The 19,602-nt window shown below is 32.6% G+C and overlaps 1 protein-coding gene across 3 annotated transcripts; it reads left to right on the top strand.

Moving 5' to 3' along the window:
- Positions 1 to 1,599: 1,599 nt before the first annotated feature.
- On the top strand, positions 1,600 to 8,779 carry LOC105645422 (uncharacterized). 3 transcript variants are annotated; one of them, XM_012231022.4, is made up of 13 exons: positions 1,601 to 1,788; positions 1,890 to 2,096; positions 2,230 to 2,284; positions 3,407 to 3,655; positions 3,778 to 3,917; positions 4,027 to 4,057; positions 5,421 to 5,824; positions 5,922 to 5,970; positions 6,040 to 6,165; positions 6,492 to 6,596; positions 6,793 to 6,884; positions 6,969 to 7,122; positions 8,094 to 8,779. In XM_012231022.4, the coding sequence occupies exons 2-13, from the start codon at positions 1,936 to 1,938 to the stop codon at positions 8,358 to 8,360; spliced, it is 1,833 nt and encodes a 610-aa protein (XP_012086412.1). In that variant the 5' UTR covers positions 1,601 to 1,788; positions 1,890 to 1,935; the 3' UTR covers positions 8,361 to 8,779. The 3 variants fall into 3 exon arrangements, with proteins under 3 accessions (XP_012086414.1, XP_012086412.1, XP_012086411.1); XM_012231021.4 differs by having other exon boundaries at positions 1,885 to 2,096; XM_012231024.4 differs by lacking the exon at positions 6,793 to 6,884 and having other exon boundaries at positions 1,600 to 1,788; positions 1,885 to 2,096; positions 7,048 to 7,122.
- Positions 8,780 to 19,602: the final 10,823 nt, after the last annotated feature.

Here is a 19,602-nt window from a genome sequence, read left to right as displayed (position 1 = left end):
TCAAATGTATAAATATACTCTTGTATTTTATAGAAAAATTTTGTGATGCCTAAACTTTGTAAGTTACCTATTATATCTCTGACGTTACAAATTTTGCTAATATTGAATCCTCTCCGTGCTAATAACATTTTTCTTGTATTTTTGGTATTTATATGCAAGATATTCACTTAATATGTGGTTAGTATAATCTTTGGAAGAATGATTTTTATAATTTTCAACTATTTAATAAGTTTTCCAAATAATTACTACAAGATATTCGAGAATCAGACTTCCCAAAATATGAAAAATCTTACCAAATATACATGTCTTTAATTCACATTCTCATTAATTCGTTTAGATCTTCTATTCTCAAGATTCTCCTTCCTTAACTGGTTAGGAAAATGAACACAAACCCTATAAATAAATAAATAAATAATCCTCATTGCTTCTCTTATTAGCCATGGCGCAAAAGGCAAAACCAAGCCGTTGGAGTTGGGAAGAGAACAAAATTTTTGAAACAAACTTTGAGTTTCTGATAAAAGAGGAGTGGGAGAAAGTTGCTGCTTTGCTTCCTGACAAAAGTGTTGATGATGTTAAGTTGCATTATGAGCACCTTTTAGAGGATCTTAAGCTTATTGGCTCTGGCCATGTTCCGCTTCCAAAATATGTTGAAGAAGAAGAAGAAGAAGAAGAAGAAGATGGACAAGTTAAGAGTGATCATCTTTGACAAGAAGAAGAATATGTTGATTTCAAAATGTTTATGCAGTGATTATCTTTGACTGACAAATGGAAATTATTTTCTCAAGCCAATATATACTGAACAATGGAGATAAGTGATGGTTCTTCTTAAGGCCAAGGGATAGGAAATACCCCAATGGAGCAAAATTAGGAGATTCCCAAATTAAATGTTTGCATCTCTTACATTCTGGATTTGTTTATTGAGTATTTTTTTTCTTTTTTTTTTAATCGAGAAATGCATTTTTATATTATTGATTAGTATAGCTAAAAAAAAAAAATTAAAATGAATGAACCAAACCAAACTATAAAAAATCAAAACAAAATACTACCTCCGTCCTATTTTGTTTATTTGTTATTCTTTTTTTTGGATATCTCAAAATGTTTATAAGGTTTCCAAATTTATATATGCGTAAATAATTATTTTTTCCATAATAACTTTTTTATCATCATTCATTAAATAAATGCCTTTAATTAATATCTTAATGAGGTAAGGGTAAAAAAAAAGAGCAAAATAACTTTTGTTGACTAAATTTTTAATATTCATGTTTTGTCAAACTATGTAAATAAAATAAGACAGAGAAAATAGTTTTTTTTGTTGAAATTGAATAGCACTGAAATAAGTCTAGATATTAACTAAACTGGCTGGTTTCGTTCGAACCGACTAAAAAAATGATTATTTTATAATAACTAATTCAAAGATTAAAAATCAAAAACATAAAAAATTGAAAACTGACGTTGAAACCCAAAATCGAATAATCCAAAATAATTGGGTTTGAATCGATTTTCTTCCAAAATATGCTCACCCCTAAAGAGAGGTTTAGTTTTAAACGGGTGGGTTATCAATACCCGCTTCGCTTCTTAAATCTTGAAAGAGACATATCAGTGTCGTTACTAAAACTAATGGAAAAGAAAAACGAAATATACGAAATAGTAATTGCAGTACTTTGGATTACAAGATTTTGATTTTTGTTTTGGATCTTCGTCTCTCTCGCGCCACTAAGCGTGTCACTAAACAGACTCCTTTTCACTCTCGTTCGATACTCCTACTCTTTCCGCCGCTCGCGTTATAAGGTAAAATGTTTTCAATCCCTAACAGAGCAGCTCCTTCGATCAACTAATATTAAATGCAGTTCTTTTAATTTCTTCTTCTCGATTTCTACTATTTAGAGAAGGTCATGGATTAGATTGTGAATAGAGACGGAGAAGCATAACGATGCTATGGCTCAATTGTGCGGCTCTAATGGAATTTCTATTAAACTCGAAGGTGAAACTAATGATTCTTGTAGCTCTAATGAGCTTGACCATGTTCCGTTGATGAGTCGGCGAAAATTGTTAATGAAAAAGAAGATGAATTCATGCTGCGCTAACAATAATTCAATGTCAGTGATTTCTTTTGAGGATCCTTTTTACCTTTTTTTTTCCGTCTAATATTTGAAAGTTTGTGGGTTTGGAATCTAAAAGGGCTTTGATTGAGTTTTTATTCTCATCTTACTTGAAATCTTGAACTTACAGTCCTCATATGAATGTTGCTGTCATAAAAAAGGAAGACGAGCACTGTGATCCACAGGTAATTTAGTGGGGCTTCCTGATTCTGATATTTAGAGTTGGCAATTTTTCTTTTTCACTTTGTCTTCCTATTATCTGTACGCATTTGTTTCTGCATATGTAATCAATAAATAATTTGTCCTTAAGTGTTTGAAGTGCTATTCGAAAGCAGATGCTGAAAGTATGTCTGCTACGAGATATGACTTCAATGTTTAATTAATTTTCTTTTTTTTTTTTTCTTGGAGTTTATAAGAACTTCAAGTGGTGAAAGTGTGTCGTACAAAATCCGTGGAGATGTATGATTGGAAGGGGAAAGAAAGAAAGAAAGAAAGAACAATATTCGTGGAGGTCTATTGTTACAGGTTGGGTTGCTAAATGGAGGAGGGATGTTTATGGAGTGGGTATTGAAAAGGTTTAAACAAGGGTTAGATGATTATTTCTTCTTTGTGCTTTTTGAAGCATGGCATTACATGTGTTTGATAGCTTTTAGGAATTTTTTTCTTATGTTTTTGAAGGTATTTAAGTGTTTTAGATTGGTGGAAGAGCCTTTCTTTTCTATCATCACTGCCTATGATATGAGGGTAGACCATATAATTTACCTTGATAATTCCTTTTGACAACTATAATTTATTTCCTATCCAGTTGCGACAAATGAACCTTAAGCTACAAAAATTTACAGTTCAAACTGCCAAAATTTGCACCAACAACTATTCCAAAAATTTGACTTTCTTTTTTTGTCTGAATTTATTATTCTTTAGAAACCCTAAATATTCAATTTCTTCTACTCCTTAGCTTTCATATAATGCCTAATGCAGTGTAGTTGCTAATTGCTACCTGTCCCTTATCTGATGATGACTTGTTTATGCCAAAAGGGTAGGTGCATAAGAGTGAGATTCAAACTTAATGTTCAGGATAATTTCATATTAAGTTGAACACTAAATTATGATGTTTCCAAGTCTTGATGAATTTAAGTTATAGAACTCAGCCAAGAAATGGCAACATGGTTAATGCATAATGAGGATTTTAAGATGATTAGTATGTCTGGAGAATATAGATGTAGTATGAATCATGCCTGAAACGGCTATGTTGGAGCCTACACCATTATTTCTGCCATTTTTATTTACAGAAAACATGCATCTTGCAGGGCCTTTTCGCTCACGCTCCTGCTTCTCCTGTCAGCAAAGAAACAGATCTGCAGTCAGTGCAAGAACAATTGCATGGAACTAATGCTCCTTTGGAAGTCGATTTTGTTGTTGCATGGGATAAAATTCAGGTGGATTATGATGCATCTGATAAGTGTTCACAAAATTCCGGTGCTTGCCAGGAGCTATCAGTGCAGGGAGGTTGTGACAGCCATGGGACTAATGTAGATGGAAACGTTTCTTCAGATAAGGTAATGGTTTTGACATTAATATTAATGCTGTTAGTCTGGAGAAAATTGATGCCAATTTACATAAATTTCCTGAAATTTCAATGTGAAGAAGCCTACCAAAGTAAGGATTTGATTACTTACAGAGTTTGTTAGGAGGCAGCATGAATGGCTCCATTGGTGCCGATTTTCAAGGGCTGAAGCCCAAGAGTAATATTTCCAATGACTTTACAGATGATCTTGATCATATTGTACTGAAAGAGCGGCGTAAGATGCTGCAATCTAGGTATATCTTTGATCACACATTCCCAATTTTGTGCACTGTCTACGCTGGAAAATCTTTGCCTTTACCCTTCTTAAGTCCTCCTTCCTTTATATTATTTGCTACTTTACAGGAAGATGGAGATGGAAAAGCCAATTCTTAAGGTAATTTATTGTGCATTTATTTGATTGATAAAGTAATGTTTTGCAGATCCTTGAAGAATGTTGGAATACTTTTTGTGGCATAGTCATTTACATCATCCATATTGTTTATTGGAAAGCCATTGCTTTCCTCCTTTTGAAAGAATAGCTTTAGTCATGGCTTTGAAGAAAGCAGCGAAAGAAGCCGAAAAAAAGCTCCTCTTTTGTTGTAGTTTCAAATCCTGGACTAAGGTTGCTTCTTGCATTTAGTCACATGCTTTTCTGTGCTCTTGTTTCATTTGGTAATTTATATTTATATTTTTCTTTATTGTTCGCCTGGGGGTCAATGCCTGGAACATGACTTAAGTGCCTTATGGAGATCCACGCGTTCATGCTTTTCCACAGAGTACTTTAGCTGAAAATTTTGAGCAAATGATCTGCCTTTTGCAATGTAATTGATAGTCAGATATTTATATATTGTACTTTTTGCCATGGCTCCTCAGTCTTCACTTATTGATACCTGGTTATGAAGATGCAAAAGAATAAATCTTAATATGAAAATGGGACATGTGAATTATGCATTTTGCTGCAAAACCTATTTTAGAGTTTCTTCCTTTGGTACTTAAATTTTCTAACTTCTTTCTCTTACCACTTAGTATAACATATATATACTGCACATATCTAAAGCAGGCTTCTTTATCTATATATCTGTGGTTTGCCATATGCAATGCGTAGATTGATTAGATTGCAAAATACTTGTTGATATTGCAAATCTAATTTCAAGGAAAATTGTTCAAGGGCTTGTACTCTCTTTCTCTCTCAAAATTATAGCTTTAGAACCATGAGGTTGGAAAATGAGTCGGTTATTGCTTAGGTGAAAGGAAAACTAGATCAGGGTTAACGCAGGGGAAGAATTTAGGGCAAATTAACTCTCAACAATTAGGGCTAGAATAGGTTGATTGTGGTTGGAACAAGAATGGTTTTAAACAAAACCTTAGAATTAAATTTTTGAATTGAAAATAAAAGATAATAGAATACATTATCTGATAATTGGTGTCCTATTTATACTAGTTAGGACAACTCCTAATCCTAGATTGAAAGTAATCCTAATTAGCTAATACTTCTAGATTGAAAAGTATTCTAATCCTAAATAAAGAAGGAAAACAGAATGTTATTCCTAATTAATTAACAGTTTCTTATTTAATTAGGGATTCTAAATAAACAAGGAAACCATAAAAAATACTTCCAAGATGCTTCTGCATCAAGGGTGTTTAGACATTCTTTCAACAAGTGTCAATATGAAATCTTTTGTTTTTTTGTGTGTTTGTGTCATGAATCTCCCATATTCTGTACTTCTGAATCTATTGATTGCATATGCTCATATCAGGAAATGCCTATTGAAATAAACTCACGCGATAGACTGGACAATTTTCACGTGAGCGCGAATAATATGTCTAGTTCAACTTTATTGAACTTGGTCAAAGTGAAGGGTGAACCAGTGGATAACGACGAATTCCACAACCAAGACATAAATTCCTGTCAAGAGCGAATTTCAGTAAAGAGCGGAATGATTTTTTTTTATGAAAGCAATAGGGACAAAGTAGACCACATGCAATTGCGGGATCGGATGAAGCTGCAGATACCAAGAGAAGATTTTAATCTAAACGCTTCAGAGAATTTTGAATGCTTAAGAAAAGATTTCCCTTCTTCTGTTGAGAATGGCGCTGCTGTTAAGGAAGCTTCAAATTGTGTTAGGATCAACCGACCACGGAAAAGGAAGAAGACTGCCACGTATTTATTTTCTTTGCTCTCTCTGTTTTTTCCCTTTCAAAATTGCTTTTTCTGTTTCCTGTTTCTGGGATCTCTTGCTCACTAAATTAAATTACAGGGATTCAATTGAAACGGCTATGGAGGAAGATGCTCCTGGGCTTCTGCAGGTAATGGATGCTTATTTTTCTTTCCACTGAGAATCAGTTAAGTTTCTTTATGAACATGTCATTTGACAGGTGTTAATTGAACAAGGGGTGTCAGTTGATGAAATTAAGCTCTATGGAGAGAGAGATAATGATGAACCTATTGGTGAGTCATTCATTGAAGATGGCTTTGCAGAGCTTGAAGCTGTGATATCAAAGGTTGGCAAAGATTCCTGAGATTATGATATGTATTAACTGGTAGATTTTTGTGGTCAATGTGAAATTTGGTTTGATTTTCTTTTGCCCTCCTCTAATGGTCCATGATTAAGTTGCTGATGACATTGTTATCAGGAAAATTCCTGATTGCATCATCTACTAATTACTTGCTACCAATTAATTAAAGCTTTTCTGGTAAAGAAAGAATTTTGGATTAACTTTTATCTATTCCAAAAAATCATAATGTGTTCTTTTTTTAAAATTTTTTTTCTGGCAAATCATGTTTGTCACTGATGCTATCATATCTCTTTTTTTCTGAAATATGACAGATATTTTTTCAGCGCAATTCATTATTAAAGTTCGCTCCTTTACACTGCACAAAGGGTTCAAAACCCACATATTGCTTGGCTTGTCTATTCTCACTTGTGGAGCAGGTAATTATTCATTCTATTAGAATATAGAATATTCTAAATTCTATTGTACTTATATTGTATTATATTATTTTATTCTATTATTTTGTATGAAACTGGTGATTTTAACATGGTGAAATTGGGATTTTTATTGTCCTTTCACTTTCATTCTCCTTGTTTGATAAAATTCACTCATTAATCATTGGCGACTCATCTTCAGACACGATATTTGAGATTTCGTAATTGGCCTGCTGAATGGGGTTGGTCTCGAGATCTCCAGTCATTTGTATTTGTTTTTGAAAGGCATAAAAGGTAATTTTGTGGCGAAAGTCTTACCTAAATTTATCTCTGCTTAATGTACTGGCAAGAGTGGTAATTAGTTTTACTTGAGTGCAGAATAGTGCTGGAACGTCCTGAGTATGGTTATGCAACATATTTCTTTGAACTGGTTGACTCCTTACCAATTGATTGGCAGGTCAAACGGTTGGTGACTGCCATGAAACTTACAAACTGTGGCAGGATATCCCTAATTGAGAACAAAACATTAGTGGTAATTCCCTTTCCATTGCATGACTGCTGCTTTTTGGTTGGATCAATTGGATCACTTGTTAAAAGAACAAATTTGTAGTTTATTAATTGGCTTACTATGTTGCTGTATCAGTTATTTGCAATTTGTGCAATACGTGTCTAAAGAATGCCCATGCTTAAATATAATATGACCATGCGGTAGTTCAGGTCAGTTTGTTTTTGGGAAAGAGTCAAAACTCAAACCGATGTATTACAATTATGGAACTTTCAAAATCAAATTGCACCCAACAATTCACTTTTGTTTTAATTAATTTTTCAAGAAACATTCAAAATTCTGACAGGGTGATCACTTAGGTTGGTAGGCTGTAATAAGTTGAACTGAATCAGACACCAAGTATTCAACTTGGGTTTGTTTTCTGTCTAAATCAACTCAAATTGAATATGAGATCCAGAAGTTGTTCAAGTCTGGTTTGTTAACTTTTTGAATGAGCTTGGGATTTTCTTGAGCTGGTCTGGTTGTGTAAAATTTACGCATCCTTTTTTTTATATATATATTAATAATGCATCCTTTTGTGTAAGAAATTTGCATTAATAACAAATTGTACAAGTGTTTGGGCCAGCGTCACCAATATGTTGAAAAACCATTTATAAACTTCATTCCACAGTATATATATTTCACAGGCAATCTCTCTCGGGAGCACTGGGTGAAAGCCTTAAGGTCGTACATCTCTCTGCTAAATAAATAGCACTAGGATCTAGTTCTGCATTATTTAATGTTGCAAATAATGCATTTTGAAAATATAATTCATGCTTTTGTGGTGTATGCCTTTATGCTTCTTAGTTCCTCGCACCCTCTCCCTCTCTCTCTTTATGAATTGTATTAGAAATGCTTAACATGACACTCTTAAAAGGGGGATTTATTTGCTGTAAATTTTGCATTTTTTTCTTGACTTGTTATTTTCATAACTAATGAAATCTGAATCGTCCATTAAGGTTGGTGAAGACTTAACAGAAGGCGAGGCACAGGTATTAACGCAGTATGGTTGGACACCAAATAGCGGCATAGGAACCATGCTTAACTACCGTGACAGAGTTGTTCATGACAGAAAGAATGAGAAGGACAACTCAGAGTGGAGATCAAAAATCGGTAAATTGCTGATGGATGGCTATAACGGGGGAAGTATAATCTCATCCAATGTCGAGACAAGGATTGTACAATGTGGGGCTGCTGAAAGCCCTGAAATTAAGATGGAGCTCTAACCTAAGTCCCTTTTTCTGCGCATCTCGTTGGTTGCAACAGAGGTAAAAGTGCTCTAATTAGTCTTTAGTATGACATCGACATGTGTAAATCATTAGATAAGTAATCATTAGGGTTTTGTGCAGTTAAGTACACAAATCATACGAATGTATTGTTCTATTGTTTGGATGTAGGGTAAAATTCCAATGTGGAGGTTTTCCCTTTCTTTTTCAGGGACAAATAGAGATGTTAGGACAAGTTTCCTAAGAATTAGGATGATTATTAATTATAATGGTTTTGTTGTGTGAGAAATCATTTTGTTATAGAGAGTGGTTTCTTGTTGGGTCTGGATAGACATCAATCTAGTCTCTTGAGAGAATAAAACTTGCTCTATGCTAATTATTGCCCTGTTTAAGAAAAATTATTCAGTAATTGATATGTAGATTCTGTTAAATATCATATGACTGTTTTTGTTTCTTACATGGTTGATATGTCCTAGACTTTATTAAGGGTTTAGTTTGGATAGGCTTCGAGTTGTTTTTACCGTGTTTTCTATGTTTTTATTCTTCACAATTCCTTTGTGGGAGACATTGTAAATGCATTTGACCAAAAATAATTGTAAGATGATTTGGATGGATGGAATTTGAATGATAAAATTTAAATATTTTATATATTTCCTATGTTGTTTTTTGGTTGAAAATATAATTTCTAAGTTCAGATTTCTTTTCCCAATATTAAAAAAAAAAAAAAAAATTGTTAGAAAAAGGTGTAGGTCAACAATTGGGCCATAATGGAGATGCAGTTATGAGCATAACACTTGAATCTAAACAGGCTTAGCTCAAACCCATTTGACCTTGTTTTCCTGCTATCTAAACCGGGCTTGTGACTAGAAGGCTAGAACCCTAACCCAGTAACCTTCTATATTTTGCAGTTTGCTCTGTTTTAAACAATTGCACTACGAATCAATTTGAAAACGAACTATTCAACACTTAAAATTTGAAAGTTTAGATATTTTTAATTTTAATTTATTTGATAATATTTATTTACACATCATTTAAAATGATAAGTTGAAAGTTTGCACTAAATTCAATAATTGACTAACTTTTAAATAGTGTTGCAGTTCAGAAATTCAACACCTAATTTGTATAATATAATGCTTGAAATTAAGCTTTTAAATTTCAACATTTAGTTTTTTTTTTTTTCCTTACCGAATACCACCTAAAATTAGGCCTTGAATGAATTTATCCATTTTAAGATCTCCTAAGATTGAATTGATATTTTTCCTAAAAAAAATAAAAAAAAAAGAAGCTTGAATTGATATTCCATTCCCTTAGGATAAAGAGCTAAAGATTGAAGAAGAAAGGAAAAAAATATAAATTTTTTCCTCATCAGTATTTCCACGTCATTTTTCACATATGAGATTAACTTCAATTTGAAGTTTTGTAATTGCTCTTTTAAGTATTTTTCCGTGATAACTTTATAAATATAATTTATTAAACTCAAATATATTTTATTACTTGACTCACTTATTAAAAATCTTTAGGTATAAAATTATTAATATTGAGCACAAATTTAATAATAATTGTAGAGTACAAGTTTTTTTTTTTTTTTTTTAAAAAAATCCAAATTTGTGTACTTATGTTGCCAATATAAAGTACAAATATTGCAAGCATTTTAATAATCTAACAATTGACCGTTTGTTTTATGGGTATTTTCAAGCTAACTTTTAGCATTTTGATTATGTTAAAACATTGTTTTTATTTATTTATTTATTTTTTGGTAATAAAAATATTATTTTTATTAATTATATTGTTTGATAAAGTAATATATATAGTAGCTTTTAGAGATGTTAAATGAGCGCTTTATAAAACCTTATCTCACTTAAGTTTAGCATTTTATAATAATTAATGGATAATTTTTTTGACACTTATCCCATTACTTTTTTACAAATTGACAAACTTTATTTGGACTTCTGTTCTGCAATAACTTTTTAAGTAGTTTTTAGCAAAACACGAGTTTAATATAGAGTTTTGGTGAAAATTAACTCATGTAACGTTTATGGTGTGTTCACTTATAGAAAACTCGATTAGTTTTCTACAAAAGTTTTCTAAAAAACTGAAAAATAGAGTTTTGTGTCAAATTATGCAGTTTTCTATTTGAAAAATTAGAAAACAGTTTTCTAAAATTTAACTAAGATTTGGAAAATAGTTTTAAATTGTTTTTCAGAGTTTTCCTTTATAACAAAAGGCATGTTTTTCAACTATTTTTTACTTTTTTAAAATTACATTTTCATAATTAAAATTATGATCTCTATAAATAATTTTTTCTATTAAATATTTTCATTTGAAAATTTAAAAATATTTAAGTAAATTAAAATTTTATATTATGCTTTAATAAATAATTAATTTTATTATTATAAATATATTATATCCTTTATTTTTAAAATTTTTTAAAAAATGATATTATTATTATAAATAATCAATAGTAAAAATTCAAAAACTTTTACATACAAAATTTGTAAATTTATTTTATAATATTTTATTTCTTTTAATTATGAAAGTTATAAATAATGTTTGTGAAGTTAAATTAAAATATGATTTTTTTATTATTATCAAGTGAACGCATTTTTCATTTTCTATTTTCTACTTTTCATTTTCTAAGAAAATTGTTTTATTAAAAAACAGAAAATAAAAAATAAAAAACTGTTTTCTGTAAGTAAACACACCTTTAGCTATTACTGTTTCATGAAAATCTACTAAATCAGCTAATAGTTAAATGCTACTAAAACAGTTAATAATTATTAGAACAATTAATATCACCGAATAGACTCATTGTCACGACCCGTTTCCGTGGGCCGGACCGGCACTAGGGCCCAGGTAAGCTTAAGGCCCCCGAAGCCCGTAGTAAGCCTGAAATACTAAAACTTTACCAGGTCAAAATAATATTAAACATTCAGCCCATATAATTATATTGTTTATCATACACGACTAATTGTATATAGTTTCTACAATTGCGGAGTCATAACTAATAGCCATACATAGATTCTTATACATCTAGATACATAGCAAAATATTTATTGGTCTAGGAAAATTTTTCTTTCTAACTCTATGACGAAGGAACATAGCTTAGTCGAATTAAAGAGAAACTTTCTTCCTGAAAAATTAAACAAGATATGTGAGCTTTCTAAGGAGTAATTATTATTGCACAACACACACATTCACACAGATGTATAAATATATATATATATATATGTATATGTATATCAATCTAGTCCTCCGACTAGTATATGCTCACGCAGCCAGTCACACAAAATGGCATGTCACCAGCACTCACAAACAATATCACCTTCAAATAATCACATCACGTGGAAATTAGTCAGTGGAGTCACCTAAACCCCCGACGAGCCGTCCTCTCAAACAGCCCATCCTCTCAAACATGTGCACCCGGGGAGCCAATCCTCCATATCTGGCCGACCGGTCTAATCCTCACTTGACCAGTCCTCTCAATATTTTATTTTACATTCTCTCTTTTCTTTTCCATCTCATCAACATCATTTCATCAATTCATCAGGTGCACACGGGGGCGCCGATCTCCCATTTACCCGGCCGACGGTCCATTTTCATCAGTTCATCAGGATCCATATTTATCGACCGTCCTCACAAACCCATGGTGACCCACTTCATCCCAATTCCACACAAACAAAGCACAGCAATAACACAATACAATTAATCAAGCATTTCAATTAGATGCAGACATATGGATCAGCTGAACATTGTAATGCAATGCACAATCAAACATCCATTCTCAAATGCAATTAAATAATTAAACAAATAATCTTAACAATAACAACAACGATAAAATAATAATAATAATAATAATAATAATAATAATCATAATAGACTATGATAATGATATGGTAGTTAAAGCACTTTATTTATTATGTATCGAATTGTAAAAATTATCTAATTAAACTTATTTGTTATGTTATCAATTAAAATCAGTCTAAAGTTCTACCGAACTTTCGGCAGCACCTCCCCTAAAAATGGGACTATCAACCTGTTTAAATATCCCAACAACACTAAGTATCATTCAATCAATACACACAGCCCATCCATCGGGCAATTAAACAAATCAAATTTCCCATCCTCCTTCAATTTCAACATCACCGCACAATCAAAATTATAATTTACAATAACATTATATCTAAACTACCTTAATCCACACTTAAATTCTATTAGATTTATTATTATCAAACTTTCCTAACAAATTTATGTAGTACTAGAATTAAATTTAATTAGTCAAATATTTTAATTAATCAATAAATCAACATTAATTCAAATTAATTTAACTACTCCCAATGGCTAAAATTAAACTAACTAAAATTACTACATTCAATTAACCACAATTCATTAAATTAAATTAATTAACTAAAATTATTAAAATTGATTTATACCCCAAAATATAATTTTCTTGCAGGATTGGGATTTTACGCGTACCGGATTGAAACTACACGTGCTGGAAGCGATTGGACCACCTGAGATCAACGCAGGAGGGGCTGACTTGCAGTGGTGGCGCGACCTGGTGGCGAAGCAGCTGGCGGCGCAACTACAGGCGCGACAGATATGCTCCTGGTGGTCGGAGACTTGCTGGATCGACGCTCACCTGGACAGATCGGAGGAGCAACCTTCTGTCCCTGCTTGGCTTGAACGGAGAGAGGCGCCAGCGATGGCGGAGCTACTGCAGCGTGGAGCAGCGGCGAGGTGGCGCGACGTGGCTGAGCTCGTGATGGTGGCTCGCATTTCTGCTGGAGCTGTTGGGGCGCGACGCAGATGCAGTCACAGAGAAGAAGAAAGGGAAAGAAAGAAAAGAAAAGAAAGAAAGAAAGAAGAAGAAGAAGAAGAAGAAGAGAGGAGGAGGAGACGGCGGTGGCAGTGTCGGTGGTGCTGTGTGGGTGGTCAGGAGGCGCAAGACTGACTTAGTGAGGGAGATTAGCGTTGAAGATAAAAGGGGAGGAGATGTTTCTAGATGGTTTGGGCTGGTTCGGTTCGATTCGGGTTCGAATCAGCCCAAATCTTCGATTTCCAACTGGTTTTCGGCTTTTTCAATTGGTTTTCGGTTCGATTCCTCACAGTATTCGCACTAAAATATTAATATAAATTTTCAGGCTGTCGATTTATTAAATTTAAATGAAAAAATCTTTGAAAATAAAAATTCGGGTTATTTCAGTCTTCCCCCCTTAAAAAAAAATTCGTCCTCGAATTTTGAAAATAACAAGAAACTAGGATGCAATAGTTGTTTACGACAATTGTGGTTGTGCTTCTCACATAATGCTGCAACTGCTAAAAGTTATGACATTCACATTCAGGAGAATAATTGTCTTTCTAAGCAGCTAGAAGGGTGAATCAAGACGATGGGGTATATATTTTTGAGTTCGTTAGTCAGAGCGGCGAAACTAATTTCTTTATTAAATTTATTAAGATAAACCAATGAACAGACCTAGGAAGAAAATCTAATATATAGAGAGGGTAGGATGATTATAAGATGAATCCATCCCCAAAGTTATCTACCTTAACCATTTTCCAATGAAAGATATATAATCTCCTTTCAAATCCTACTAATGAGAATCCTCATAAAAACAAATAGTACATCAACTATTTATAGAGAAAATTTACTTTCACAATCAAGTCCCCATTTTAGTTATTGACTTCTTTATCCCTCTTTCCAATTTGTCATACCATACCATTTCTTAACTAATTATGACAAGAACTTATGCAACTAGCCAAGTAAGTTGTTGCCATGCCGGATAATTCTTAATTTCTTTTTCTAAAATTTGCAAACACCATTCTATTATCCAACTCCTGATTCACTATGTCCTTTGTTGTATGTTTATTCTTAATCCCATGAATGCCTATGAATATTCAGATAATAATATCATTGGGTTATTCCTTTTCTCCAAGGCTATCGTAATGTCTCACCTCCAAAATTTGTAAACTTTATACCTAATACGATATCCTCAACCTTAATTATGTTCCCTCTATATTCTGTACTCAAACAAGGTTAATACCTCATTGAATCCTTCCACATCAGAATTACAATGTACCAGTCCTCGAATGGATTTAACTAATGAAGTATTCCCTTAAACCACAAGATATATCGTAAACTGCCAGTTATAAAACAATTATATTCATTCAATCATAATTGTTACCAATTACTAAGAAATTCGGAATAGGTTTTTACATTGACTCCAAATTATATTTCAATCATTCACACCTTAATTGGTACCTCGATCACTCCATGGGTAATTTAAAATAATAATTTATCTAACTGACACACATGAGTTGGCATTCCAACATAATTAAGATGTAATCTTAACCATCTCGTTAACCATCCAATAATCTTATAGTTTATGTTTTCAATTCTCGAATATTTGTGTGTATTCTCCTTACTAAATTCATTCAAATTTATTCTAAATTCTCTGGTTATTCTTATACCAATCTACAGTATTCAAATGAATAGTAAATTAAAACTCAGCTAGTTTGTTATCAAATGCAAATATTCCTAATAACTTTAGGTTCTACTATGGTCATATTTATAACTTTCCGTCCTCATTTAATAAAATAAGCAACTTACAATAATGCACTAAGTAATAGGAATTCCTCATTCTAACTACTTTGCAACAAGAAATTGTATTCACTCACAGTCATTGTCATCTTAAGCTGAATCACATGATTCTTTATCAACTCTCATTCTCAGTTATTCTTATCCACAACACTTGGCACTTGCACATAGTATATCTATAGGCTTCATATATAAATTCGGTTAATATAACTCGTACATTATTATTATACTCAATCCATAATCTAGTCTAGCTTATTAAACATCCTACATGTACTAAGATCTTAATTATACCCTATCTAATTTCACCATATTAATTCCTGGGTCATACTAATTATCCCTTAATGTCCCATATCATTCATCAATTCACTTAACTATCATAGTCCATTTATATAACGTAATTATCTTAATTTCTTAATATAAGTCATTTACCTTTGCTCAGATCATAGAATCTCTCACTAAACAATAGTCCTTATTTATAACTGACATAACATCTAGAATGCAACCACTAGTTTAAACATAAAAGGCTAAATCTCGTTGCATTTAATTCATAATCACGTCTTATTAAATCATACGGTGCCATAATCCACACAATCTCTGTCATTATTTATAGAAGGCAATTTATTTCTTACTAAAAATCACAACATACTTTTCTTATAACCACAATAATTTAATTACTCCTTATATTCTCACACAAAAAAAAATAGTTGATGAATATCACAATACACTTTACTTTACCAAGCAGTGATTATTCATAAATAAAACTCACTTCATACAATAATTCCACCAATATTATTCTTTCTGAAAAATTACTCCCACCAATTATTATAGCGAATTACACCAAATCCTTCAATATTCAAACCTTATAAAAATCATTTATGTACTTCTACTAATTAATATATCTATTCCATCCAGAAACATATTTACCTCAATAATTATAAGAAATTCCACTAACCAACATCATGTCAATTTCATCAAATACATATAATAATTCAATACTCTAATTAAACACATTCTAATGTCCTCGAATCCGAATCATTTAGTTTTCTTATCAATTCACACTAACAACTCATTCTCAACATATATTTTCCACAGGCACACATATACTCACGTTCCTGTATTTTTATATATGTATTTCCATATCCAACACTTATTAAATACACTAGCATACTTTTATCATTTATCGTTTAACTTCAACCTATTAATCATATATCACTTATTTTCTTACATAATTACATTATTGAATTATTTATTCCATAGAGGAAAAATTTAAATTTTAACCTAAGGACACAGTTTCCATTAGAAAGAGTACACTGGTTGATCAGGCCACTGCACTTCCTTCTAATTTCTCCTGTGTTTCAAAGCTTTGATTAACTGTTAATATAATTATTTTTCCTCATTTATTTCTGTATTTATTATTATTATTTATTTTATTTATGATTTTGTAACTACCTTAGTGCACAGTGCGTCCACCTGCACCAAGACCATCTTTTATTTAGTGTCACTCCTTTGTTGGTTACGGCCGATCCCAACGTAGGAGTTTTATATTCAATTTCCTATGTTCCGCAATTGATTCCTAAGGCCCAACTTAATGCTCTGATACCAACTTTGTCACGACCCGCTTCCGTGGGCCGGACCGGCACTAGGGCCCAGGTAAGCTTAAGGCCCCCGAAGCCCGTAGTAAGCCTGAAATACTAAAACTTTACCAGGTCAAAATAATATTAAACATTCAGCCCATATAATTATATTGTTTATCATACACGACTAATTGTATATAGTTTCTACAATTGCGGAGTCACTAACTAATAGCCATACATAGATTCTTATACATCTAGATACATAGCAAAATATTTATTGGTCTAGGAAAATTTTTCTTTCTAACTCTGTGACGAAGGAACATAGCTTAGTCGAATTAAAGAGAAACTTTCTTCCTGAAAAATTAAACAAGATATGTGAGCTTTCTAAGGAGTAATTATTATTGCACAACACACACATTCACACAGATGTATAAATATATATATATATATATATGTATATGTATATCAATCTAGTCCTCCGACTAGTATATGCTCACGCAGCCAGTCACACAAAATGGCATGTCACCAGCACTCACAAACAATATCACCTTCAAATAATCACATCACGTGGAAATTAGTCAGTGGAGTCACCTAAACCCCCGACGAGCCGTCCTCTCAAACAGCCCATCCTCTCAAACATGTGCACCCGGGGAGCCAATCCCCCATATCTGGCCGACCGGTCTAATCCTCACTTGACCAGTCCTCTCAATATTTTATTTTACATTCTCTCTTTTCTTTTCCATCTCATCAACATCATTTCATCAATTCATCAGGTGCACACGGGGGCGCCGATCTCCCATTTACCCGGCCGACGGTCCATTTTCATCAGTTCATCAGGATCCATATTTATCGACCGTCCTCACAAACCCATGGTGACCCACTTCATCCCAATTCCACACAAACAAAGCACAGCAATAACACAATACAATTAATCAAGCATTTCAATTAGATGCAGACATATGGATCAGCTGAACATTGTAATGCAATGCACAATCAAACATCCATTCTCAAATGCAATTAAATAATTAAACAAATAATCTTAACAATAACAACAACGATAAAATAATAATAATAATAATAATAATAATAATAATAATCATAATAGACTATGATAATGATATGGTAGTTAAAGCACTTTATTTATTATGTATCGAATTGTAAAAATTATCTAATTAAACTTATTTGTTATGTTATCAATTAAAATCAGTCTAAAGTTCTACCGAAATTTCGGCAGCACCTCCCCTAAAAATGGGACTATCAACCTGTTTAAATATCCCAACAACACTAAGTATCATTCAATCAATACACACAGCCCATCCATCGGGCAATTAAACAAATCAAATTTCCCATCCTCCTTCAATTTCAACATCACCGCACAATCAAAATTATAATTTACAATAACATTATATCTAAACTACCTTAATCCACACTTAAATTCTATTAGATTTATTATTATCAAACTTTCCTAACAAATTTATGTAGTACTAGAATTAAATTTAATTAGTCAAATATTTTAATTAATCAATAAATCAACATTAATTCAAATTAATTTAACTACTCCCAATGGCTAAAATTAAACTAACTAAAATTACTACATTCAATTAACCACAATTCATTAAATTAAATTAATTAACTAAAATTATTAAAATTGATTTATACCCCAAAATATAATTTTCTTGCAGGATTGGGATTTTACGCGTACCGGATTGAAACTACACGTGCTGGAAGCGATTGGACCACCTGAGATCAACGCAGGAGGGGCTGACTTGCAGTGGTGGCGCGACCTGGTGGCGGAGCAGCTGGCGGCGCAACTACAGGCGCGACAGATATGCTCCTGGTGGTCGGAGACTTGCTGGATCGACGCTCACCTGGACAGATCGGAGGAGCAACCTTCTGTCCCTGCTTGGCTTGAACGGAGAGAGGCGCCAGCGATGGCGGAGCTACTGCAGCGTGGAGCAGCGGCGAGGTGGCGCGACGTGGCTGAGCTCGTGATGGTGGCTCGCATTTCTGCTGGAGCTGTTGGGGCGCGACGCAGATGCAGTCACAGAGAAGAAGAAAGGGAAAGAAAGAAAAGAAAAGAAAGAAAGAAAGAAGAAGAAGAAGAAGAAGAAGAAGAGAGGAGGAGGAGACGGCGGTGGCAGTGTCGGTGGTGCTGTGTGGGTGGTCAGGAGGCGCAAGACTGACTTAGTGAGGGAGATTAGCGTTGAAGATAAAAGGGGAGGAGATGTTTCTAGATGGTTTGGGCTGGTTCGGTTCGATTCGGGTTCGAATCAGCCCAAATCTTCGATTTCCAACTGGTTTTCGGCTTTTTCAATTGGTTTTCGGTTCGATTCCTCACAGTATTCGCACTAAAATATTAATATAAATTTCCAGGCTGTCGATTTATTAAATTTAAATGAAAAAATCTTTGAAAATAAAAATTCGGGTTATTTCACTCATAGTGTAAAAAGTGTAAGATTTATATCCTATTAAATATTTATCTAAAATTATTATGAAATTTATATTAAAATAAAAATTCGGAGTAATAATTTAAACTGCTTTTTAAGTATTGTAGTTTTTAGAATTTTTTTTTATTAATGACGAATTCTTCAGAAAAAATAGTGTTTTCCAATTTATTTTAACTCATTAAATTAATAAAAACTCATATGATTGAAAAGACTAAATAAAAAATCGCTCTCTTCAAATTCTACTCATTTTTACAGAAAGTGAAAAGACATGAATAGATAACACATAATTTGCTTTTTTGAAAAAATTGAATACTGATAGACTCTATGAGTTATAGATAGAAAGTGAAAAGAAAAAACAACATAACATAAGAATGAGGTCATTCCCATAATTTACTTTTCCATTTGTTGTTATGATTATTATTTGATTTCCATTTCTTGTGATAATTATTATTTGATGTTTACCTTAAAGGAATCATTACATGCTATTCAGATTCCACCAATGGCTTGCTTTCCTTTTACATATCTTCGATTGATTGAAACCTCGACGTTTCTCGAATCAATGTTGAAAATTTTTATATGTCCCTTTCTTCCTCCTTCAAAAAACACCTTCCACTAATAATATTTAA

This window comes from Jatropha curcas, chromosome 4 (assembly GCF_041381405.1).
Source record: "Jatropha curcas cultivar XTBG-Jc1 chromosome 4, XTBG_Jcur_1.0, whole genome shotgun sequence".
NCBI lineage: Eukaryota > Viridiplantae > Streptophyta > Magnoliopsida > Malpighiales > Euphorbiaceae > Jatropha > Jatropha curcas.
The sequence above is the reverse complement of the archived record's forward strand: the minus strand, read 5'-3'. Positions and strand labels throughout refer to the sequence as shown.